Source organism: Spodoptera frugiperda, chromosome 9 (genome assembly GCF_023101765.2).
Source record: "Spodoptera frugiperda isolate SF20-4 chromosome 9, AGI-APGP_CSIRO_Sfru_2.0, whole genome shotgun sequence".
NCBI lineage: Eukaryota > Metazoa > Arthropoda > Insecta > Lepidoptera > Noctuidae > Spodoptera > Spodoptera frugiperda.
The window spans coordinates 2,061,151-2,088,446 of NC_064220.1; the positions used below are offsets into that span (position 1 = coordinate 2,061,151).

The following is a 27,296-nucleotide window of genomic DNA, read 5'->3' on the forward strand; positions in this document are numbered from 1 at the left end:
GTAAAAACATTCGAGAACTCATGGTAGGGCCCCACCCACATTACGATAGACGTTTTATCACCCCGTCACCCGGCTATAAAACATAACATTGTACCGTGGCTTCGTACACCTTTCGGAATTCACCTCCGATCCTTTGTTCTCTCAGATTCGTTTCAAATAAGTCATACTGAACTACGATTGATCTTGGCAATATTTATTACAATTCCTTTGTCTATCAAACATGTTTTATTACAATATCTCTAGTAAACAAACCGATGAGAATCTTCACTTATCCTAAAACCCTTCATCTTATAAACAAACCAATTTAAATTGTACAAAAACCCAAGTGACGTTTTCAATTTGAAACTGCGAATTAAATGAGGTCTATGTACAAGGTTTAAGCTGTTCATAAACGCCTTTGACAGAGGCAACGGGCCAACTTTGAATTAGTGTTGCAAATTATCATTTATCTTCGGAAGGATTAAAGGATATTGTTACAAATCTACCGTTTACACTTCGTTAGAGCACAGGGGCTTGGGTACTGGGTAACTTTGAATGAAAAGGGAATCTACGGCCAACGGGCCACCCACTTTATTTCTTGTTGACCAATGCGGTTGCTTTAGTCTGTAGGTATAATCTAAATCGGTGCACATCAATTGACTAGTAGTTGTATCAGTAGTAAACTAGTGTCTGCTCTCGAAATAGCTGTAGCTACGTTCTCGTATAACGTAGCGGCGCGTAGTATGGGCGTCACGGGCCGGTGCGGGGGTGGGGCCCACTCCACGTGCGCGCCGGCCCTGCCACCCCGCCTCGCTACCTATGCCGACGATAGATGGCGCCCCGAGATTAAATTGGCATATCGGATACACAATTTATTTCGCTCACCGATCGAAATGAAACATTACTCCTGCGAGTGATATAAAAAAATAAAGTCAACTAATATCTCTGTACTTACCGTTGAGTACATAATAGATTTTCTTAGAAAATAAATTGTGCTTTTCGCTAGCATATCTGTACACTGAGTTACTGAAACGAGCAACTGGTATGGCTCTATCTTATTGCATCTATCCTAATAAATAATTCCCAAAACGTATCTAATAATTTTCCTAAGAACGCGCCAGACGAGTTCGACGTCACAGCAAGCACACACAAAGAGTTGATTAAAAAAAAAGAACAACAATAGATTATTTCAAGCTGTTTTAATATGCAAACAACGTAACAGATGTTAATTTCAAATGCGCGCGAATATAAAATGGCGTACCTACGACCACAGAATATAATTTCGCTGCACTAAGTATCAACGTAAAAGAATCAATAATAATATGTTAATAAAGTAGTAAAAGTCCAGACAGTATCCTACGCGTTAATTAAAACTTACAAAAGATAAGAAAACTTTGTTATTGAATAAATAAAACCGTCTGTTTAAATGTTTGCGGAGGGAAATGAACGGAACGAGTCGGTCTGGATTGGCGCCTTTTTAGCGGGAAAACATCGCGAAATGAAAAGTTCGTTCATTCGTTCTATTCGTACGTCCGGGAGTCCGGCCGCGACCCGATGCTTGCGGCTTCACTCGTTCCAAACTTCGCACGGATTAATAACATTCAGAGTACTCAAACTTCAACTCACATAACAAAGAAAATGAACCGTATTACGATGTGTATCATATGAAATGGCTATCTTATATTATACTTGTGAAAATTATAGGTAAAGCGTGTTACAATAACAGATGTTACTCATAGCAATAAATTATGGGCGCCACGTGAGCCCATTGCTCATACGTTAGCTACAAATTGTGTTCGTATCTCGTCATATCTGGATCTGTTGAGACCACCGTCTTCAACATCGCCGCGCGCTGGCGGGAGTGAACGAGAGGAGCGGGGAAAGGGGCGACGGCCGCCCGCCCGGCTCACCGCGCGCCCGCCACCCGCCAGTCAGCTGTTAACTCACAAGACGATCATCCGCGCTCGCGCATCCTAAACCCCTTTTTCTTATTATTTCGTTCCGTAGACGCGACACCTTTGTACCAGTAATACCTTTGCTACAGCCCTTTTTATTCGTAATACAGTTATAAATACAGTCCACTCGAGTTTTACTGCCTTCTTCGTTGAACCAGCCACGGCACACCCCAACATATGGTCCTTCTACCGTCTTACGAAGAAACAAGATCGAAGAACAAAGGAGCTGTACAGTGGGTTCAAGTCGTCTTCACCTGAGATTATCTGCTTGCTTGGATTTCTTGAAGCTTTCGTCGTTAGGGACGTCTCCAATCACACGGGAACAAAGTACCGTCCTTGTTGATTGGTGCCCAGATTCGAAGACTGATCCAGGAGAAGAACTCTCAGGACTGCGGGACAGGAAGATCTTCATCGATATCAAGCATACAACTATAAATTGTCGTCGTGTCTTGAGGATACTTGAAAAACTTCACGTCACAATCATCATCAGTGGTTTGCAACAAAAATCGTGAGATCGTTCCAAATTATTCCTTCATTTATCATTGCATATCCATTCAACACCATAATCATCCCATACGCTTCATCACCTTGTCTAACCATCATTTCATTAACTTCATTTTAAATTTATTCATTTCTATAATATTGCAAGTCATTCGAAAACTGCAAGTCATTCTCAATAGATTAGTCATTCATCTTGTATTTAGTGCTGTTCATCTCTTCATACATTCATAAGTAGCTTAGGCAGTCATTTCCATTATCATATTTCATTTCATTTAATTGTTTTTTTTTCCAGCAACTTAAATTATAAGCATATTTTTGCAAACTTCACACAGCTAAACGCCTGCTGAGATATTCCTAGCAACCTATCACATAAATAGAAATTGCTTCTAAATTGATTTTAGGCGAACTGCAGCTTAATAAACTTGCTTATAACTTTTTATCTTACCCTACATATTTTTGTAAAAAATATTTTTGTATTTTTTCTTTTGCTTTTCTTATAATTTTATTATCTTTGCATAATGACAGATGCTAAAAGCTTAATTAAGAAGCGAGCTTCAGTTAAAGCTAAGCTTACACAATTTGCATCCTTTTTAAATCTATCTCAATCCTGTAAGCAACTTAGCGATACGCAAACAGTTGAGGTTGAATACCGTCTTAACATATTTGAAAATTTATACGAAAAATACGATGCATTACAGTGTGACTTGGAGACACTCGCGGACGATCCCAGCGAGCAATATGCGGAGCGGGAGGAGTTTGAGAAGCAATATTACAGCTTGGTGGCTACCGCCCGGCAGCTGATCAGCGCCACCCGCAGTAAGCAGGCAGGAGATTCGTCGTCCGAGGTGGGGTCTTGTGCTAGTCACACACATACACATAACTCTATACGTCTACCAAAAATTGATCTACCTAAGTTTTCGGGCAGCTATCATGATTGGCTAGAGTTTAGGGACACATTCACTTCAATAATCCATAGCAATAATAACATAAGTAAAATCAATAAATTACATTATCTTCGCGCTTCTTTAAAAGATAGTGCTTCTCTTGTCGTAGACAATTTAGATTTCAGTGCGGAGAACTACGATGCTGCCTGGAGGTTACTTTGTGACAGGTATGACAATAAGAGATTACTTGTCAATAATCACGTGCAAGCTCTCTTTAATGTAAACCCTATCTCTAAAGAGTCAAGTAAGTCGTTACGCCTTATTATTGATACAACGAACAAAAATCTTAGAGCCTTATCTACACTTGGGCAACCAGTTCAACACTGGGATACGCTTATAATTTATATTATGGCTAGTAAATTAGATCAGGTGACAAATCGTGAGTGGGAGGAGCATAGAAACTCTCTGACTGAACCTCCAACATTAAATATTTTTATTAACTTCCTCAGCAACAGATCAGATTTATTAGAAACACTTGAGGAGTCGAAGTCCATCAAAACAAGAGGCGAGGGTCACAGCGACAACAATAAATCTAATAAAAGTTTTCTGGCCACTACTGATAAACCTAAATATAAGCCTTTATTGTGTCCAATGTGTAAACAGGATCATCATGTATTCACTTGTGAAACATTCAAATCACTTCCAGTGGAGGTTCGTAACAAAAGGGTTCATGGTTTTAATGTATGTCTCAACTGTCTGCGACCAGGCCATGATGCTAATAAGTGCAAGTTAGGACATTGCAAATATTGCAATAAAAAGCACAATACATTGCTGCACGTTCATAGTGATAGTGAGCTCTCAAACACTCAAAATGTCGTTTTGTCAGCTAATCATTCTGCCTCATCTCGCATAATTCTACTTTCCACAGCGCTCGTGCAGGTGACGGACACAAAGGGCAACTGTCACACTGCTCGAGTCTTGCTGGACAACGGGAGCACGGCCAACTTCGTGTCCAGCGACTTAGTCCGTAAGCTTCAAATTTCTATCTACAATGCCAAGTCTAAGGTGGTAGGTATAAATTATCAATCTTCTAGTTGCTCGCAAGGTTGTTCGATTGCCTTAAAGTCACTCAATAGTGATTATAAAATCAATATCGAGTGTTTTGTCTTACCGAAAGTATCATCGTACATACCGAACACATTTGTTGATACGAGCAACATACACATACCTTCTACCATTCGTCTTGCCGACCCTCAATACTACATTCCGTCTTCGATCGACATCTTAGTCGGCGCGGAGGTATTTTGGAAGATCATAGGCGCGAATCGGGTCACATTAGGTAAAGACAAGCCTTCTTTGTTCGAATCAAAGTTAGGCTGGCTTATTTCTGGCGCTTTAATTCAATCGAATTCCACTTCTCAGGTGTGTATGCATATTGACAACCTTCAGTCAGACTTATCACGCTTTTGGGAGTTAGATTCGGTAGATACAAAGCATAAGTTTACTTCAGAGGAACGAGCTTGCGAGCAACTTTTCGTAGATACCACTGGTCGCAACCCTGATGGTCGGTTTGTGGTAAACATCCCTCTCAAAGAATCTCCTCACGTTTTAGGTGACTCATATGCAATGGCTAAGCGTAGATTTCTTTCACTTGAAAGACGTTTAGCCAGAGATCCTCACTTCAAAAAATTATACGTTGATTTTATGAATGAGTACATACAATTGGGTCACATGTCTGTAAGCAATAGTCAAACACCTAACTGTAGCCCGCCTCATTTTCTACCTCATCACGGCGTTTTGAAAGAGTCAAGCTCAACTACGAAACTGCGAGTAGTATTTGATGCTTCGGCTGTCACCACGTCGGGCAAGTCACTCAACGCTATCCAAATGGTCGGTCCAACTTTGCAAGATGATCTCCTGTCGATCCTGCTTCGATTTCGTCAGCATAAAGTCGTCGTCAGTGCAGACATCGAAAAGATGTACCGACAGACTATGGTTAGTGAAGTGCATAGACCGTTACAACAAATTTTGTGGCGAGCGGAACCAGATCATATATTGACAGCTTACACTCTGAATACAGTCACGTATGGTACTGCATCGGCGCCATTCTTGGCAACTAGATGTTTAATTGAATTGTCTAAGGAGAGCTCTGACCCAGCAATAGTTTATACCATAGCGCATGACTTTTATGTGGATGACTATTTGTCAGGTGGTTCTTCTGTTCCAGAAACGATAGAGAAGTGTCGTCAAGTCGTGGACATTTTGCAATCTGCAAAATACAACCTTCGCAAGTGGCAGTCCAACTCAAGAGAAGTGTTGCAGGCTCTTTGCAATGATCCCACTGGCTCAGATTTAGTTAACCTCAGTGACGATAGTCATATGTCCAAAACGTTGGGACTTAACTGGAGATGTTCGACTGACACATTCACTTTTTCAATAAATTTGTCTTCCACTGAAAGAACTACAAAGCGTCAAGTCCTATCGGTCATTGCCCAAATCTTTGATCCAATTGGCTTAGTGGTTCCTTGCATTGTAGAGGCCAAAATAATTATACAACAGCTTTGGCTTTCTAAATGCTCTTGGGATGAACCTATACCTAAAGATATTTATACTATTTGGAGTGCGTTTCAAACCACTCTCCCTCTTCTCAATAACATTGACATACCCCGATGGATTTCATGTGAGTCACCGTCTTCTGTTCAGCTTCATATTTTCACTGACGCATCTGAGAAGGCATATGGTGCCTGTGTATATGTGCGCAGTCAAACGAGGAATGGAGAGGTCAGCGTGCATCTTCTCACTGCAAAGAGTAGAGTTGCTCCTATTAAGCCGACGACTATACCTAGGCTCGAACTATGCGCTGCATTACTTGGCACACGGCTGTATCTCAAGGTTCGTCAATCGCTGACCTTGCATATTGATGAAGCAGTATTTTGGTGTGACTCAACCATTGTCCTGGGTTGGCTATCTACATCACCAATTCAACTTAAAGCCTTTGTTCGTCATCGCGTTTCCGAGATTCAAGATTATGTTGGTGGTAGTACTTGGCGGTATGTACCTTCACTTGAAAACCCCGCAGACCTAGCTTCGCGCGGACTTAGAGCTGACAAATTGGTGTCTTCTTCTTTGTGGTGGTCAGGTCCTCAGTTTCTACACAAAGAATCTTCTTCATGGCCTTCATTTCCTGAGTCAAATTCAGGGGATAAGTCGTACCTAGTAGAGACAGTATTATCTCATCATGTTGATACTACGGTTACTGTTGACAACTGGTTTACTTTACTATGTAAACAGTATTCTAGTTTTATTAAACTACAGCGTGTGGTTGCATATCTCATGCGCTTCATAAATAAATGTAGAAAAAACTCTACAAGGTGTGGCTCACTTTCTAACACTGAGTTGACTATGTCATTACATTTCTTACTTAGACATAGTCAACAGGATTCCTTTCCTGAGGAATACAAGTTATTAATTTCCGATAAACAACTACCTTCTAAAAATAAATTATTGTCATTGTCTCCATTCCTAGATAAATCAAATGGTTTGATTCGAGTAGGGGGGCGATTGGCTAATTCATTCTATGATTTTAACGTAAAACATCCAATTCTTTTATCAAGTTCACATATAATTTGCATTTTAATATTTAACATGTATCACCTGCGCCTTTTGCATGCTGGACCGCAACTTCTACTTGCCACGATTCGCCACCGATACTATCCTATAGGCGGTAGAAACCTAGCCAAAAAGGTTTCACAGCAATGTGTAAAATGCTGTAGGATCAAGGCTATGACTGTTCAACCTATCATGGGTAACCTTCCAGAGCAGCGTGTGCATTTAGAGTTCCCTTTCTTAGATACAGGGGTGGACTATGCTGGTCCTATCATGATAGCTGATCGCAAGGGTAGGGGCTGCAGACTCATTAAGTGTTTTATATGTGTGTTTGTGTGTTTAGCAACAAGAGCTGTTCACCTCGAGCTGGTGTCTGACCTCACGAAAGACGCTTTCTTGGCTGCTATGAATCGGTTTATTGCTCGCAGGGGGAAACCTCGTAACGTTTTTTCAGATAATGGCACTACATTCGTTGGCGCATTCAATGAACTGGCTAATCTTCTATCGCAAAACCTAGATTTCAATGATATCGACCCAGGTATCAACTTTTCCTTTATACCTGCATACACACCGCATATAGGTGGGTTGTGGGAATCGGCAGTCAAATCCACCAAGCATCACCTTAGACGTATCTTGGGTTTAACAAATTTAACCTTCGAAGAGATGGCCACATGCCTGATACAAGTTGAAGCCATCCTAAACTCGAGACCCTTAACTCCCTTGTCCAACGATCCAACAGACCTCGTCCCTCTTACTCCGGCCCACTTCCTCATTGGACGATCACTCATTATGTTGCCACATCCACAGATCCAGAACGAGAACATCACCAATTTGCAGCGGTTCCGTCGCATTGAATACCTGAAGCAGCACTTTTGGCACCGGTTTTCCCACGAATACATTTTGTGGCTTCAAGAGAAAACCAAGTGGCGCCGTTCTTCCGGGGAACTTAAGGAAGGGACACTTGTCGTAGTCAAGGATAAGGGGTCACCTCCTCTGCTGTGGTTACTAGGTCGAATCGTCCACGTCCTACCTGGCAGGGATGGAATCACTAGAGTCGCCGACATCCGCACACGTAAGGGTGTCATTCGGCGAGCTTTTAATACCATCTGCCCTCTTCCAGTCACTACAGTTGAAGATCCTTCAACGGGGGGAGTATGTTGAGACCACCGTCTTCAACATCGCCGCGCGCTGGCGGGAGTGAACGAGAGGAGCGGGGAAAGGGGCGACGGCCGCCCGCCCGGCTCACCGCGCGCCCGCCACCCGCCAGTCAGCTGTTAACTCACAAGACGATCATCCGCGCTCGCGCATCCTAAACCCCTTTTTCTTATTATTTCGTTCCGTAGACGCGACACCTTTGTACCAGTAATACCTTTGCTACAGCCCTTTTTATTCGTAATACAGTTATAAATACAGTCCACTCGAGTTTTACTGCCTTCTTCGTTGAACCAGCCACGGCACACCCCAACAGGATCCGGAGTACGGAAGTGTATAGCGAAGTAAATCCCTTTGCTCTAGAATCCTTAGATATTGGTAAACAACCGCCAATGTAAACAGACTGTGCGGTAAGTAGAGATTCAAGCGCATCAAGGTATCTTAATTTATTTCATAGAGTTTTCTTACTAGACGGAGAATAAGTGATGTTTACAGCTTCTAAGAATGAGATTGTGTACGAATTTTAACATGAGGAGTAGTAATTAATATGAAATACTCTAATCATTGCTATAAATAACAAACTAAACATTACATTCTCATTATCGTTTTAAAATGTAATGTTACAATAACTAAGTAATACATATCAAGTGTTAATCAATGATGATAGCGACAAGATACCAGTTATCTAAGTGCTTAAATTGTTTGACATGATATAAATCACACCTTTTTAACTGAATAGATACACAGACATTTAAATTAAAAAATGCAATTGCAAGCGTCATGTATTCTCCTCACTTAGCTTTCATGATATAAGTGAAAAATTGTTACCCTCTAATTGGGTAGTTTACCCAGTAACGTAGACCCCAGAGGCCATAATTATTATTTATAACGTAACCTTCTGATCCATTACATTAACAGATAAAAGTATATCTGAACCAGTTCAAAAGTAAGAACAAAGAAGCTTTCGCAAAGGCACCCCCACTCTAAGTTGCACCACAGAATTCAATATTCTTGTGAAGAATGGGTTGCAAATCAAAAATTCAAACTTTTACAGCTATGAAGCTAGTTCTACTGTTCAACTAGTCTGCTATTGTCACGCGATGTACTTTAGGTCTTGGAACAACAGTGCTAATCGCTGCCTGATGTTGTGTAATGGATTTTGGACTTTATCGTTTTTGGAATAAAATAGAAAACAGTTCAAACGTTTAGGGTAGCTTTTGTTAAGTTCGTACCCATCTTTAAATCTTTCATCTATTCGCCAATTATTATTTTACTAAAGCCAACCTTTTTAATGTTAAAGAAAAACCTATGCCAAAAATAAATAAAAATAATACTTTGTCAAACCCATACAACTCGATTATTGACTTCAAAAACTAACCACAAACAAAACAATTCTATGAAAATATTTGTAAGCACCACGTTTAATATTCAAGTGCAATAAAATATCGATGTAGTGATTGAAAATTCCCAACTTAAACACTCCGCGCGAGTGCAGTACGTAACTTGCGGAGTTTCAAACTTTATATAATAAAACTTGGGACTAAAGCGAGTATAATCTAACACTAGCTGATTGCTTTTGCGAAACGACGAATTTTTAAGGAGTACGTAGTTAATGGAGTATTGGATTTAACATTGATCTTGGTAACAAAATCTGCTTTCTTTTATGGTTCTTTCGTAGGAGACTTTTGGAAAAGCGCTTACTTTTGAAATGCCTATATTTAATACTAGCTTCTATTAGCGGTTTCACCCTTATTCCTGTTGGATAAAAGTATCTATCTGTATACCAAATTTCATCAAAATCTGTTTAATAGTTTCAGCGTGATTCAAACAAACTTTCACATTTATATGATAATTGTGATATAAACTTACTGTCTGTAACCAAAGCAATGTTCAATGTATTAAAATACTCAATAATACCTTGACCAAGCCACAATCAAGATACCTCGTGCTATTTCCACTCAAGAAAATAGATTGACCGACAAAGCGACAAGGCTCGATTTATTGAATCCAATGGCAATCATAAAAAGGTCTCAGGGAATTTTAACACAATAAAAATAACGCATGAAGAATTCCATATAGAGTCGTAAGTTATGATTTTATCAGCGAAGCGTCGCTGTCGCCGCGTGCACATTGCATTCCTAACATAACAGCTTGTGGCACCATTATGTAACTATAATGACTGCAAAAACACTCCGATAATGTTACAAAACTATAATTTAGATCAAATACCACTAATATAAGCTTATCTAAGACCAAAAGCAAAATAAGAATTTAATTCTGCACGGCTCTTTAAACAGGTGACAATGTTTTCAAAATATTTAACTTTGGAGTAGAATACATATGACTTAGAAACGTTGGAATAATATATGCAAGGAAGTCATTAAAATGTAGACGAATAATAAACCTGTATTTTGTTAAATTTCCATTTCCTTGCATCGCCGCCCATTTGAAGTGGTTTCTAAGTTCTAACGGATCCGAAATGCGTCAAAGAAGGTACTTATGAACACTAATGCCTTAATGAACGTGTTAAAATTATGCACACCACATTGTAGACAAGAATAAATACATTACAAATGAAAACACATGGAATATAATTGAAACAAAGAGTCATAAAATCAAAGATTGTTTTACAATTATCACATATTTCAAACTAAACTTCACTAAATCGATATCATAAAAGGTAATACATAAAACAATATTAAGACGTTAATTGAATTAATTATTGAACTGTGAATTATTATTAATTATTTATGTGACATAAACTTGAGATACGAGATACAGCACAATCTATTGACGTTCGCACGCGCGTATTGCTCACTCCATTTACTCTATACTCCGTGCACAACGCTGCACATGGTGCGCGCTTATGCAACACCTCGTAGGTGATATTAATTCTAATATTGAAGACATTTGCTTTACGATTGCCACGTTCCACGATATAAGGATGAAAAGGAGGCCGCCTTTGCAGTTTCAAATGTAAGTAAATACATAGTTCAACCGCAAATCGATACTTAACTTAATACCGAAACGCTTATAACAATAAAACACATTAACAACACAACCAAGTCACTCAGAACCGGCATAAACTTACCGATTAATTCATCTGAATCGATTATTCGGAACGTATTACGCGTATCGATTAATGTTTAATTAGTCGTCTCGTTCATTAATGCTCAGCCAAAGTTCGGTTGCGAACTATTGAAAACTGTTACTTACGGGAACGTGTTTAGTAGTTTGCCCGATATACTGAACAGTCCTTGTTTAGTACAGCATGTCAGTATTTAACGTGTTCAGTAATTACTGGGATTAATTGCATACTTCATATTGGGAAGTTGTTTTGGTTTAGTCTAAGATAATTTCTAGGAATAAATAGCAATTGGAAACTACGAAGTATCTGTTGCAAAATTATAGAAAGAAATGCAACCTCTAGAGGCTTGACAACTTGAGGTGGTGACTTCTTAAGATGAACAATGATTTAAATCAAGTTATTTTGTACTTTATAAGTGTCTAAAAAATAGACATAGGCACGTATGTACGTAGAGAAGGTAACATGAGTACTGTCTTTAATTAACTTTGACCATCAAATTAGACAAGAATGATAGCTTCATATTTGTTCTACACGGATCCCGAACCAAAAGACCTAGAGTTCAACCGTCAAATCTCTACTCACTAGACCAAAGCATCAATAATTAAGGAGTCACCGATCTTCGGAGCTGATCTATTATTCAGATACGTCTCATGTCGAGTGACGATATCTGCGAGGTATTACACATTCATGGAAACTCATTACATGCAGATAAAGAATTATAGCTAGCTATGTGTTTGAGAGGCAAGTCGAGTTGTAATCTAAGTTTATATTTGTAAAGTTACTAAACCTTATGACTTACAGTCTCCATTGTTTATTTTATGGTTTCTGTTAATTAAAGTGAAATATTTTAAGTTGGTTTTGTTAAGTGGTTCTAATGAGACTAGCGAATAAGAAGTGTTGATTTCGATTATTAGTAGCATATGTGTCAGTTGTAAACATACGGTAACATAACTGACGAAAAATGAGTTGGGGTACGAGGTAAGTTTGCCACAGACAAAGCGAGAAGCAAAAATACGATCCCCTCTTACCCAGAGATTAAAAAGTAAAAAAACAATGTTGTTATAACCGCGGTGGAGTTTAATCACATAATGGCCGCGTTATTTATCCCATAGAACACGTATACATCTTCCAATAAAAGCTACACCTTTTTCAATGACCTAAATAGTGATTTATTTATCAGCACTCAGCCCATCCCCTAACTCATAGGGGGTGAAATAGGGAGGAATGCGAAGATGCGAACAGCAACGGTTTTACGATTGTCGAATCGTAAAACTCGGAAAACAATTCTGTTGAATACGTTATATTAGGAGGTGAAGCTAGCTATGTATTTTTTTTTTCTAACGTACTTAGTTTTATTTTGTTGTATTTTAGGGGATTTTCACTAATACTAAAAAGACTTTATCAATCAAATTAAAGTTACTACCGGTCATATATCCATTAAGCCTTTTAGTTACATTTAACAAGAAAAAAACAGCCTATATCAATCACAAATTCCAATCAAAATCGTTAAAGTAATTTACAAGTATACTACACACAAACAAATAAAAATAAGTCGCATTAAAATAAAAATATTACGACATTTTATTCATTGAAATACTCTTAGTAAATAATAACATGAATGATTGTAAAAATATAAATCGGTAACAAATATGGCAAACATATTTATTTACCTATACAATAAAGGATAAAATGTGTTTAAAATAACTACACAATAAGTATTAGACAAAAATATATCGAATTCACGTTCACCGTTTATAAAAAGGTTTGTTAGAAAATACATAAACATTTACTTACTTACTGTGAAAGATTTATTTACTTAGCATTTTTATGTAAGAAAGTTTCGCCTTGATTTTACCACTATGGGGCTTCTATTGAACTCTTTATAAAGATACCAATGTTTCGTTTATATATCAGGTTCTTAGACTCAGACTAGAAATTTTAAAGTAAGATTGAACATCATCAGTGACTGTGTCTAGATTAGTGTCGATTAGTATTGTATCTAGATTACCTTTTACTAAGATAATCATAATCTCTTGTCTCTCTACTTACAGTTTAAAAATATCAGGTTTATTAAATATACTACGCTACTGCCTAGTCTTTGTCGTATCTTATAAAAAATAATTAAGCGAGAGGTGCTTAATGAAAACAGTAGTATATAAATCAAAGTATTTGAGTTAAAATAGTGATGTACATCGACCTATATCGGTAAAAGAAATACTGTGGTCAGCGCGGGCATATATCTGCATTGTATTGTATTCTGTACCTTAATTATACGAGTTTCAGTTTAAATTCATTTGCATCAGTTATTAAACGAGGAAGAATGGATAATCGACGAGTTAATTGGTGCATGGGTAGTTAATTGCAATATTAACATCGAACCTTATTATGATTTATCAATTAATGCTTATTTTATGACTGAAATATTGCCTCGTTAATCGAGTACATATGCGACTGTTGAAAAAGAGTATTGGGATCGGATTCTCGCACAGTTGTTTATTACTTATCGTTTTTCGAAATTCTTAGTAATAAAGTGTAACATAACTGGTAGAAAAACCGATTTCCGTTACTCTCCTTCTTCCACTTAGGGGCAATATATCTAATACTTTTCTAATGAAAACAGTATCAAAATCGTTTCAGCCAAACGTGAGATAATCGCGAACAAACATACATACACACAGGTCAAATTGAGAACCTCCCTCCTTTCTTGAAGTCGGTTAAAAAGCCTGTGTTCTATGCAACTCTGTCCCCCCTCCGGAAGATAGAAGCGTGTTTCTATTTAGTTAGAAAATAATAAAATACCTCTCACTCCATAAAAAAGTTTTTCCACTTTCGTCAGCCTTTATTTATAAATTTTCATTATAATTAGTACCGAGTAAATTGCTGAGCTGCTATATAGGCTGAACCGTTTCCTAGAATCCGTGTAACAACTACTGAGAATTATGTATACCGAAAAAGAGATAAATTTTTTCATCGTTATTTAAAGTAAAATTTCGTGTTTAGAAATAACACTATTGCTAAACTTTTGATGTATTTATAAAAATAGCTAAGTTCATTGATTTATTTAGAATGAAATAATTATATTAGGTAATGAGATTCTTAAACATATTTTTTTATTATTTTCATTCGTTTTCTTCTAGGCATAGACCTCATTCTAAGTTCGATATTCAACTTTATCTAATCTTCTCTATATACAATGTTTTGCTTTTATCAAATTAATTCAAGCAAGCATAAACATTACTTATTTTAATCACAGAAGACACAGGCAGATGTGTACATTTTATTACCTTACCGGTTATATTATGAGCTCTATGTAATAGTAAATGATCTTATTGCCATATTTCTATATAGATACAATTCCAAACTCCCGTACTAATAACTGACAAACTGTTTTAATTACAACCAAATCATAATGACTGGAATAAAACAAAAGAAAAAACACGCTCAGAATGAGAAGAAATTATTCAAAAAACGAGGAAAATAATAGTATCGGTGCCCAGATGTGTCGAGGATATAGGGGAAATTGGCGGAAAGCTCCCGTGGTGATTGAAATACGAACAAAGGCCCCCCACCCATGTGATATACAACCTCTATGGTGTAGAACAAAGTTATTAACCTAGTGGATGCAAACCCTACAAGGGTGCGTCACGTGTTTTCTTTTAAACGGACCAATCAAAGGTGTGCTGTGATGTAAGGGATTGGTTTTACTAAGTATTGTACTGTAAACAAATAAATGTGATTTGTTTTGTGGGACTTTTGTGGGTACTGGCTATGTGTATTGGTCATTATTTGGTTAGTAGAAGGGTTTGTCTTTATTGTGAATGATATTCGTGTGCTTCGTTTTGTATCATGTTAATAATTATAATTAATAAGCAATTAATATAATTAACATTATTGGTATTGTCTGCTTGCTAAGACCTTGTATATGTTTTAAATATATACGATTATTATTTAAACATATTAGCCCAATCAACTTAAACAACTCTCAACTTAACGCTAACCATATTAGGATCTAAAGTTCAAGTTAAGCCGAAGCATTTCATTAAAACTCCACGGACCGACTAGTACACTAAACTCACAAAAGACTCTCTAGTTTCTGATGATAAAAAATCCACTTTGAAACGATTCAATTTGCAGACAGAAAAGGAAGGTTTTGTCAGTTTTCATTGGATAAAAAAAAGGGGAAATCTAATCCTCGAACTGACTCTATGCTTGTGTCACGGACAGGCACGGTGATTCCCGTCGAACCGTTCTAAACGATCCAACTATCAATAAACGAATGTATAGAAAAGTCTGGAACATTTAGCGAATCTAAACGCTGTCGGGATTCAATGGGAATTGGATAGAAATGTATGGATTTTATTGAGATACATACATGTACAGGCTGTTGCGCTATCCATCTGTCTCTCTAGTAGGTTGAGGCAGTCAATTTAATTACAAGTAATGATAATTAATTAACAGAATGTGATACTTAGCAGTTATCAACGTAAGCAGTTACTCAGTTACTCTGTCCGTCCGTTATCGCGTTGCGTTCCCAGCTACTACAAACTGTACGATTTTAATCTGCACTTTGCAATTTTTATTTTACTTTTTCGTAGTTTCGATCCCAGGCTCTTGCAGTAGGCAGGTGATGCATGCGTACTTAGTGTATGTGTGCACGATTTAACGAGACCTCAACTTGAAGCCATTATATTCGGAATGCCGACAATAAAAATGACATTACGAGCAAACCTCACGTTTATTCGATGTAGACCAGCCAAGTTCCTTATCTCTTAAACTAAAATCCTCTTCAAGAAAGACAGACGTTTGTTGCGTGCCTACATGTTCATCATGCAAAAACTATTATAGCATAATTAACGCAATAATTAAATGTTCAAATAGGCAATAAAGCACTTTCTAAAACATTTACGTTGGCGCAACACTAAACATTGGAACAGGCACGGTAATGAACTGAAGCCACGATTATTGTCATAAACCTGTAATTATTAAGCCACTAGTTTTGCAGAGAACCCATAAAATATTAATTAATAACTTGTATAATCGTACGGGGTTACACAAAGCAGTGGAAATTACTGTGATGCGATTCCGGTTACGTCCGGTTCGGTCATATTCATTATTATTCAGTTAGCAAGCGCAAATATTTTCGCTGGCAGTCTTGTTTTATGATCGCAGCTATGTGTGTGCGGTCGCGTCAATGTGTGCAGTTTGCACGGTTGCGTTTTGTGCTTTTTTCCCAATTTATTTATTCACGTCGACGACAGGTGGCGCTGCCGGCGATCTGTGCCCGCGATACGTGTAAACTGGCTCTTAATATTTCATTCCACATTTTATTTAGGCGCAGTCAACCTTAAAGCCCGCGCAAGCTGTACTGAACGCCGTTATTGTTTTAGCTGGAAATTGTACATATCTATTCATACGTATCACCGGACAACCGATTGCACATCACTTAACATTATCACACTTAGTTGCTCCATTAATATAATCGACGTGCCATGTTTGAGCTTAAAACGCAACATTATTCATAATATTAACCGACTACCACGAACCGTACATTTTCTTACGAGTTAATATTTACAAAACAAATACCGGAGTGGGTTTGAATTTACTTTTTCCGAGTGGTTTTTCATTGGTCGTTGAGTGAGTCGGTGGAGTTATGAGCCAATTAGCGGGCTGCTAGGATAAAATAGGGTTTTTATCGCGCGTTTGAGGAACGACATTTTAGGCATAGCGGTGGGCGGACGTGGAACAAGTCTGTGGGGGTTATCGTCACTATAAACCACTTCACGTCGTGCCTTCACACGCACCACTTTATCGCCACTACAGCCTTTTTGTAGCTACAATCATTTATACGTTAAGCTATCCCAGTCGTCGGCGGCGCGGGACGTACAGCATCGATTACTGCCTCTTCCATATCTTGTTGGCTTCATCACCCATTATTATAAAAGTTAATTCCATTAATATCTAATAAGTATTTCTCGCACAGGATATCCGTTCGTTTGATGTCTCGGTTAATGCATATATCGTTTGTTTATCACAGCATTCCATATCAGTAATCGATTGAGAATAATAAGAACATCGGAGAGCATTCACTGAATAATGCATGTAAATATTTATGAAAGAAAATGTCCATTAACTGAAAAGGTTTTGACTTTCGACGTCACGTACACAGTTGGGTAAAAAGAAAAATAGACAAGTACGGCCCGAATGCCGGAAGAGGGGCAATGAATTAAATATGCATGTAATTTAAAGGCAAAACGGGAGAATGCGCAACGGTCGGCTTGTTTCGACTTGTATAACCGATAATTCTGATAAGTGACCGCAAAGGGCAACTCTATTTGGTAAATAACATTCTGTTTTGGGGTTGCCTGACCCAAATATTCTACATATACACATACACAATTATAGTATTACAAAAATTCCTTCCTCATAGATGTGGCTGCTCCGTAAAAATATGTTTTACGAGTGGCAAGATGTGACAACCCTAATTTAAAAAAATGTATTCACACTTACCGGGTTTGGGTAGGGGTGTTTTGAGATCGTTGGCGGCCAACTGAGGGTTCTCTTGGACCTGTAAAAGTGTTTATGTAAATAAATTGAGGAGACCACCGACAGAACGAAATACGAAACGAATCTCCATAATTATGGAGATTATTGTTATACGATTAATTAAGAAATCGCTTTTTTGACAATTCTATTTGTTTTCGAGTTTTGTTCCTAGTCTCGATAAAACTATCATCATTTATAAGTTGTTTAAAAAATCTACTAAATAATTTAAGCATCACTACCCATTGTCAGTATATTACATATTATGTCCTTTAAACGAGAATTTCCCGAAGCGCTAACAAAACAAACTCTTAGTTCAGCGTGTCGACGATAGATGGCGTTACAGGTTCACAAACGCTTCTATTCGAATTTTGGTGTGTTACGAAACTTGCAGTTTTTGTAATTGAGACCTTATTAAAATAGCGTAAGAACACTTTATTGACTGTTACTTCCGAAATTATGTCAACTACGAACATTCCACACAGAGTACTCGTTGCACTTTTAATTCTATTTACTATGGAGTATGAGTTATTTCGGCTTGAAAGGGTATGTGTGCTTAAGTTATGACCGTTCTCTCTGAATTAAATTAATGTTTTTATCGTTGTAGTGAGGATTACCTACACATACATTTTGGCAGTGTTAACAGTCAGTAACCTATGTAGGAGTACTTTTTGTTACTTTTTAATGCAGTAAGTACTAAGAATAGCTATAATGTATGTAGTTGAAAATTATCTTTGTTGAACTTGCACTAACTAGAATTTTGCAAAGAAAGATCTATATTTGTAACACTTAAATTCCGTAATGGAAATAAAAAATGTATAGCTTCTAACATCACTAAAGAACTTCCTGAACGAAACTACGTAAAGAAATAGCTTGAACTACGCAAACGCATCCAATCATATTTTCCTCGGATCCATACCTATATCGTCCAAATAGTTTTACGAATCATATAAAGTAAATATTCAGTTAGCTACACGAGGAACATTCTCGAAATATATCCGACGATATCAAGACGTAACATCAATTGTCTTTGTCGCCATAAATCATGGTCGCAGTGTAAGGCTGTGTACGTATTTTTCGCGCGTCGCCATTGGTCGAGCCGCGACCTTGTGCGGTAAGCAAGTGTACAAATACGTTTTAGCGTAGTCATGAACTTGAAATTTGCATTTATAATTGTTTTCATATTTTTCAAAGTGTTACGCGATTCCGTACACAAGTAAGTTGGCGTTTTAAATTAATTTTCGCCGACGTAACTGAGCGTGGTTGTTGTACGCTTTCCTGCGATTACGTAACGGCCAATTGTTTTTGAGATTGTTCAATTAAGTCTTATGTCATTTTTTAACGAATCAGTGTCAAGGCTGGATGTCGTGTGGCCTAGTTTTCGCAGCTAAGGCTAAGATCAGACGTCAAGCGCTTGCTACCGACGTCGCTATATGAATATTACACTAGACAGATGATATCTAACTCTTACCTTATTTGTGTAAGGGTTGAAGATGAATTTGTTCTCCAATTCCTTTCTTGGCGTCGCAGCTATCACAGACAACGGCGTCGGCAGAGACTTCATCTCCTACAATAACAAACAATGTACCGTGAGTTAACATCGCTGCAATAACGAGACAATGCACTCGCTGGTGAATCATACGTACCTTTAAAATACTTTCTATTGGCGGTTGACTGCTGTCGATCGCATTCTGTAAAAAAAAAGAACAATAAATTTTTATATGTTTTGATGTTTTCCAATAAAAGCTATTCGTGGCTGAACGTATTCATTTCACTGTAAAAACGCTCAACTTGTGGATAGAATTTTAAAGGTAAAATATTGGATTGCAACACTGTCAGATTCGTATAAAAATGGAAAATGAAATAATATTGTTGTCAGGATTAAACGAGCGTCCGAACTATACTCAGTCACCGGGGCATCGTAGCACGTGGATAAAATATTGTGACGCCACAGATGAATCATATGCGCGCTTTATAATTTACGGTGCCCGAAAAACAGGACAGGGCGCGCCAGTCAACACGGACACATGCAAGTAACGAGATAAACCGCGTTGCTCACATAAAAGATTGGACAAATTTGCTCTCGCAAGAATAAAACTACTTTTACGAGAATACATTATGCCTCCTTAGCGAAGCGGGGCGATTAAATTTAGGGCCCGTTTACGGCCGACTTTGCTTGTATGATTTACGAGTTTACGGCAATAAATGTATTGTATTGTTGCCGTTGAAGGAATCTGCCGGGGTCCTTAAATATTCAATTCGACGAATACATTTCGTCGCTCGTCCTTTTATAAGATAGCGGCCAATCATTTGGAAGGAGACGCAGACATTTATTGGATAGTGTCAATCGTTTCTGAACAACTAGGTAACGAGGGTGAGTGTTGTGGAATAAAGGTTAAACATTTTCAGAACACGACAGAAGATAATTGTCTTCTGTGAAGAATAGCGGTATCAACGACAAAGGGAAAGGGACTGAAGCTTTTGTACTAAGACGCTCTCTTATTAGATTGTAACAAGAATTTTTATGTCTTCAACAATAAAGTAACGGTAGTATAATGGATAAATTAGTAAGTGATTAAATGAGAGATTTGTATAGAGAGCACACAAACTAATGGCCATCAGACAAAGGACGTTTATAGTTATCTTGAAGGACTTTCTCTAAAGTTACAATCACAAACAGCTACTTCATTTGAATCACTAATACACATCATACAAGAACCCCCTATTTAGCAACCACAGCTAAGCTTACACAAAAACAATTGTTTTCATGCCCCATAAATACCAATGAAATAGTTGTAAAGGCTTACATTTGGCACAATCGCCGCCCACTTGTTGACCTATCTATATCAGCAATAACACCTACGATTCTGAGTGGGGAGTGACAGTTCAAAATTTGAACTTTGTAGGGTAGAGGGCGCCTTTGTTGACTTTCGGGTACGTGATGATAATCATTAAATATGTATTGAAGTCATTGCGTATGATGTCTACATTCCGGAACAGATAGTGTAGGAAATTATGAAGGAGGTGTAACTAATCATTGTCGTGTTTTAAGATTAACCTTCGTTTGCTACGGCTAATCTAATGATGAATACAATCGTTAGGATTGCTACTAAATCTGTATAAGCAATGGATTATGACTCAGTATCATACCAAAAAGGGCACAAGAAAGAAAAACTATGGTGTTTAGACGATGACACATATATACCAGAGATACTTCATTAAACAGCTAACTCGTTTAAAGAATACCTTTATAAAGACTTCCCTTAAAATCGCTAAAGAACTGCACACCTCTAAAATCGGGAATAAGTAATGAAGGGGGGTGAAAAGGCGGAATAACTATGTAGTTGACAAAAATGTAATTGTTGACAGTGTCATTAATAAGGCTCGTCTGGGGAATGAGTGGGCACGCAACGGCTGTCTCTGGTACTTCAACCATTTTATGAACATGTGGTGGATACTAGAACAGTGTAATATGCCTTTAAACTCGACTGCACCACATTAACTAGCCGATATAGTAACTAGCTGATGTCGTGTTCACGATTTTTGGTCTAATTGACAGTTTTGTCCAATGAGTCAACGGTCACGATGGTAATACTTTAGGCCCTACTTGAATCGAATAGTTCATTGTTAGTAAACTTGGGATAATTTATACAAAATAGATGTTTGATCATGATAATGTTTACGACGTGGCTATATCTAAAGATATTGTCGCTTTCGTCTATTAAGTTATCAATTTAATGACAGGATCAGAGCTACTCGAAGGTTGAAAAATCTAGAAATCGATAAATCGACACTTTTGTAACCATGAATTTTCTAAAGTAATTCAAATTAGCTGACAGTCTGATGGAGGTGTTAGATAATAGTGAAATGAATGCGATGAATGAATTCTCCATGTAAACAAGGCACTGTTATCGAACTGACCTGTGACTGGATACCGTTGGGTATCCTTATGGGGGGCGGCCTGTGCGGGGCTCCCGTCGAACCGGAACCATCGCTCTGCACCAAAAAATGCACATTAATATTCTATTCACCTCTCCTCTTAATAGAATTACGTTTTGGGATTTCTTAAACGACGTCTCTGAATTGGATTGTTTCTTTTTGCGAGAAAAATCTGAGCTCGTTATACGGAAACATTGCGCTCGGTTTTACTTTCTTAGAAGTACACACGTAGCTTTTAATGTCGTTTGGACGTTAACTTTGTTAGAAAAATATACAGTACACACACATAGTACAAACAATGTACCGTTTGATGTTTATAATTCGCAAAGTTCTGTGAATATCAAATCTGTTCTGCCATTCATCATCATACGTGTAGCAAGTTTCCCGAGTGATCGAAGTTAGTGGCGCCGTTTTGGAGTTAACCACATTAAACTTAATTACAATGTACGCTTGATGAATAATTCAGCTAAGAATTAACTAGTCCAAGATGTGGCTGTGTAACGGCATGAGAAGTTTCAAATGAGACGTGAAAAGGCCGGTCACGGCTCGTAAGACCCCCTTAATCAGCACTACGGCCATAATTATCAATGCGACTTCTATCCAACAAGTTCGCGATCCTGTTCAATGTAAACAAATGCTAAGATAAAGCATGGCAACAATAAAACGAGTAAAAGAGTTAAACTAGGAAAAAGTTGTATTGTCGTTAAGCATATTTCAGGGTAGCAAAGCGATCCAGCACAAAAGATGGTGGAGCCCGAAGCGACGGAGTTTGGTGGGGAATTTAAAAAGTTTCATGATAACACAACATTTTCCTGGATGATATTGCTTTGTAAAGCGTACAGCGTGACAATAAACACCATTGTGTACCGATAAGTATTTGTAACGAAATTTTTCTCGATTCTCGCAAGGATCGCAGTAACGAGTTGGTATGTCGCGCGTTTGAACGCGAGACACGTGTCGCTTATTATTTATCATAACCTTAGAGCAGCGTTCTAGTTCCTATTTTTTTCTTCATAAAGACACATATGAAAGAGGCTAAAGAGGGTTTTTGTTGAAACAAATGTGATGAACCTGCATTTATACGGATACGAGCACAATAATCATGTCCTCGATCGATACTTGCACGCGCTGCTTATTTTTTATCGGCATAGCTAATACAATTTGCACTGAGTAAACAGATTTTAGTTCATAAGGATCATTTTATAAAAATTCTGTCGCCGCATTAGCATAGTGCAGGGTGGCTGTGACTTTAGAGTGCATGTATTTCATAGTAATAAAGTGTTTACCTTGCTGTGTGGGATATGGGGGCGGTGATGGCGGACGCCGTTCTGGGGGGCGTGAGCCGGCTTCTTGAACTCGCTCTCTCGCCGTGATGGTAGACCTGAGAACAAAGGAATACATTCATTAGTACAGATAAACAAACTACACACACGTATATTACTAAAGAATAGCTATTTATTTATTCTACACGAAGTAAACTAAATGTAAACAAGTATCGGTAGAAAAAACAATCCCAGAAAGATAATTGTTTGAGTATAATATAAAGGTTATTTACTTTATCTCAACAGCTTATTCTGTTTCGTCCAAACATCAATCTCGGGGCACTAAGTAATTATTGTTTGGTGTCAACGTTTACGGCTTCCCGAGATTTTTATGGATTAATAAAAGACCGACATCACCTCAGTGCGGAAAGTCTCGAAATCATAAGGCACTTTAACTCCAGTATAACTAAAAGAAGGGGGATGGGATCCCCCGCCACCCTCGGGACTCGTGAGGGGAATCTCGGCTAGGTGTTTAGCTGGTTTATGGAGATTGCGATCAGGACAAAGGAGTCCAAGTTACGACGCCTAGATTGCGCACTGATCCATATAGTCCCCTCTAAATAGATAGCTACCTCACCTTTTTTTCTATCACAAACTTATAGAATGAGTTTTATAGTGTTTATATTATGTGCAACACGTGTAGGCCTGTAGGGGACTTTCTTTGTATAAGTATGGGCATAATTTGGACGGATATCGTAAACTTAATCTGTTGACTATTGTAGCCTAATGGAAGCTTATAGCCGAGCCATAACAAAAGTGACTAATATTATAATGGGTTTCTTTACCCACTGAATCATCATTTATTTAATGTGTCTATCTAGTACTGTACACTTGTACAGTTTCTAAATAGATTAATCGAAAGTTTTAAGCTGCTTAATGGAGTGCATTAATCAAAGAATTCAGAACGAATCCACGATTCGATTTCTCAAATGATTCGTAAAGTAGTGTGGGAAAAAAGGAATGCATTTCATTTCATTGTAATTGGATTACGAACATTCAATAAATAAGGATGGTTCAGGTTGTTTTGAGGCCACCTCTAAGAGCGTGAGTGCAGAATATCTTCAATTACTGGCACGCACGTAATGCCTACACATGATTGGTCAATTTCATATTTCCCATTACCCGCTACCAGTTTACAACCGCTAATGTGATCCACTAACAAGATGAAGTCGATCATAACATTCATAACTGAAACTTATTTAGCGATAAAATGGCGGGATAAGGGGACGGGATAATGCCGCCATATTGAGAGATCGCCCCTTCAAAATGCAGCACATTAAGCAATTTTGTAGTTTAAATAGGTGTCTATCATTCTTAAAATATCTATTAATGCTTGTAATGTATTAGAAAGCTGATTTTAATATCTATTACTTTATTATTTGACTTCTGATGCGAAGGTTGTATGGTAAATATCGCTGGCACCAATAAGGTCTTTGCACCATTAACATATTAAAATATCTTTTTATAAAAGCGTACATTACCCATATTAATTCTATGAGAAGTAATAATACAAAATAGTAAAGTTATTTTGTTTGTTACGTATTAATGTTGCTGTAATTATAATAAAGATTGAGACATGACCAATGTTATCGAACGCCTTACTTAGAACCGAAAACACAACGACAATTTTAGCAATAGCCGTCTTCTTTGTTTAACCTGATGTTATGATACTTATCTACATTATATGTATAGGATCGTCTACCGTGTGAAAGTATCGCTGCTAGAATGGTAACTACTGAGAAAAATGTATTTGTGAGATATTTTAATCGAAACGTGGCGTGGGTGCTTGCTTGGCTCTAGTCAGGCGAAAATACTCTCTCCAAATAAGATCCTTCCTATTATTCTACCGTGTATTCCATTAGGATTTGTCTAGAACCTAATATGTACAAGAATATCTTTATGTAGACCTAAATGTTTTTGATTACATTAGTTTATTATACGGATGAATCGTGTGAGGAGCGATTTGAAAGGGGTTTATTTCAGGAAAAGGTGGAAATGAAAGACGAAATTTTGCATCGATACTAAATGACTCGAAATAAAGGCAAGATGATGATGATGATTTATTTGGCTATTGGGGAAACCAGCTGCAGCAAAAGAGGCGAATTAAGAATTGTGGATAAGACCATTACAATATAAGAAGTGACTCGTTAGGGGAATAAAATGTGTAATCATAATGTAAGCATATTTTTTATTAAGTTAGTACTCTAAGCTAGAGAGATTACACATGCTATATAACTCTCTCTCGGATAGCAAACTTGTGTAGCTTCGGAAACTTAGTATGTTACTAAACAAAGATCTAAGTTTGGCATCGTTGCACTCTTGGTATGGAGATTGTGAGAATTTCACTATGAGGTAAGCTCTGGAGCCAAATCTGCAATAACCGGAATAAGATCAACTGAATATTGAAAAGCTTTGGAAGAATCTCGAGTTTGATTCCCAAGGAACGAAACATTGGAATTTTAGGTTTTCTGGATTCAAGAATCGAGCAAAGTATTATTAAACTTTTGGATCTTGACATTTTCAACTACAGAATAATCAATGTGCACGATGTAAAGCATTAAGCTTAATCTGTACTTCATGATAAAAAGTTGGAGTTTCATAGAACACCTGTATCTAAGCTTACACCTTCAGGAAATAAAAGGCGTAATGCTATGCGCGTAGTACCGTCCACAAAGAGCGATTTATAGAGGACACACAAAGCAGACCGCTGCGACGACCCGTCTTAGAAATATACACCTTATTGTGTCCATTGTTGATTCAAAATCTGATAAGCACACAATCTTGTCAGGTTTTGTGGAATTGAAAGCGATGTTTGATAGAGGTGTTTCTGTCAACATTTAGTTTAGTCTTATAACATTTCTATTACTTTCTAGGGGTAGGCAGAGCTTCTATTTTGTCAATTAAGTCTCGTTTATTAGGATAAGTTTATTGCCTTCTCTGAAGACGTCATACCATTTGTTTCATATCATTCCTCACACAATATATTCATGTTTATCATAGGTCTCTTAGTATCCATCCATCAATACAAAAATGTACAAATCATCATTATCATAACAGCCACATTCTTCAGAACATAGACCTCCCTCAATGATTTCCAGATCGACCAGTCGAATGTTAGTAAAAGACTTACGATTATCAAATTAAGAGAAAATTCTTAATGTGACGTCACGGTATGAAATCCAAGTAAACAGTTACCAAACAAATAGTTAACTGACATGTTGTCACTTGTTGTTACAACATACCTTACTATTATTTACGCTACGTACTTAATGTTTGGCACTAATTGTAATTAATTACTACGTAATAATTTAATTACATATTGTTATCTTATGTTACGTGTAACCACTTAACGCTAGATCTTCTTAAAATGGGTAATAAAAGTATCTTGACACGCTTTTGACAGGAGAGAGTAAATGTTAGACAATAGATTTTCGATCTTATCACAAAGCAATTAAGTTGAAAATTATAATGTATTAGTACACTAATTTTTCTAGTGTACCTCAAGGTTCTGTCCTAGGACCATCTCATTATTCATTTGTGCATCATTGACGTTTGTTTTTAAATAACACATTTTAGTTTATGCATACAGGGATTTGACTATAAATCTCCGCTAATTAGGTATTTATTTGTACAAATTAATGAATAATAACTAGTAAACCGATTAAAGTATTATTTACTAGTGGGCAAAATAGACAATCATATTATTTAATGCCGTGCGTTTTTAATACATTGGACTCTGGTGTTTACTACACACACCTGTACGAATAAATACATATATAATCATTTGGCATGGCTAATTTATTGCTATGTGTATGTAGTATATAATAAATAAACGACTCCAGGTGGTATAATTGTATATCCTGTGATATTTTACTTTTTACCAGCAGTTGAAGTGAGCAAAAAGATTATGAATCGATCAGCTGCTTGCAATGATTGTTCCTCGGGTTCTTTTATGTGTGGTAGTGATGTGATGGTCTTATAAAGTTCCGTAATTGAAACCGGATCCGATTCAGATTCGGATATAGACGGAGCGTTGTGACATATATTTGACTTAACTTTGATTATCCATGTTTTGTATTATATTAGATATCTATCATTATAATGCGATATTTTTACATTAGTAACCGAAACCGATATACTATTTATTATTACATCCGAATCTAGATCCGAAATGTCATATCCGTAACATCCCTGATATGCGGTTTGGTGGGGAAGGGGGGAGAACAATGGCCAGTGCTGGCCAATGACGCGAGCACCTGCGGCCGTTGACACGTGCGCGCGCGCACTCACCCGGCTCACACTGCTTTGTTGATAATTACATGAATTATAT

The 27,296-nt window shown here is 37.5% G+C and overlaps 2 protein-coding genes across 8 annotated transcripts in view; one reads left to right on the forward strand and one right to left on the reverse strand.

Moving 5' to 3' along the window:
* LOC118271319 (AF4/FMR2 family member 3) overlaps window positions 1-27,296 on the reverse strand; it is a 182,569-nt gene that overhangs the window by 35,290 nt on the left and 119,983 nt on the right. For all 5 annotated transcript variants that reach the window (XM_050695735.1, XM_050695734.1, XM_050695733.1 and 2 more), the window contains 5 exons: window positions 22,931-23,025; window positions 21,627-21,701; window positions 19,352-19,396; window positions 19,177-19,272; window positions 17,673-17,730 (listed from right to left, as the gene is read on the reverse strand). In XM_050695735.1, coding sequence (XP_050551692.1) covers window positions 17,673-17,730; window positions 19,177-19,272; window positions 19,352-19,396; window positions 21,627-21,701; window positions 22,931-23,025 — 369 coding nt within the window. The remainder of the gene's footprint in view (window positions 1-17,672; window positions 17,731-19,176; window positions 19,273-19,351; window positions 19,397-21,626; window positions 21,702-22,930; window positions 23,026-27,296) is intronic.
* On the forward strand, window positions 1,808-8,340 carry LOC118274479 (uncharacterized). 3 transcript variants are annotated; one of them, XM_050695763.1, is made up of 2 exons: window positions 1,808-3,280; window positions 7,733-8,340. In XM_050695763.1, the coding sequence occupies exons 1-2, from the start codon at window positions 2,954-2,956 to the stop codon at window positions 8,084-8,086; spliced, it is 681 nt and encodes a 226-aa protein (XP_050551720.1). In that variant the 5' UTR covers window positions 1,808-2,953; the 3' UTR covers window positions 8,087-8,340. The 3 variants fall into 3 exon arrangements, with proteins under 3 accessions (XP_050551720.1, XP_035447863.2, XP_035447862.2); XM_035591970.2 differs by lacking the exon at window positions 1,808-3,280 and adding an exon at window positions 3,287-4,346 and having other exon boundaries at window positions 8,046-8,340; XM_035591969.2 differs by lacking the exon at window positions 1,808-3,280 and adding an exon at window positions 3,287-4,346 and having other exon boundaries at window positions 7,733-7,915.

Excerpts from the sequence above, each read along its gene's own strand:
- LOC118274479 (XM_050695763.1), top strand. The coding sequence starts at position 2,954 with ATGACAGATGCTAAAAGCTTAATTAAGAAGCGAGCTTCAGTTAAAGCT. Across the intron at positions 3,281-7,732 it reads CAGGAGATTCGTCGTCCGAG|ATCCAGAACGAGAACATCAC; the intron begins GTGGGGTCTTGT and ends CCACATCCACAG.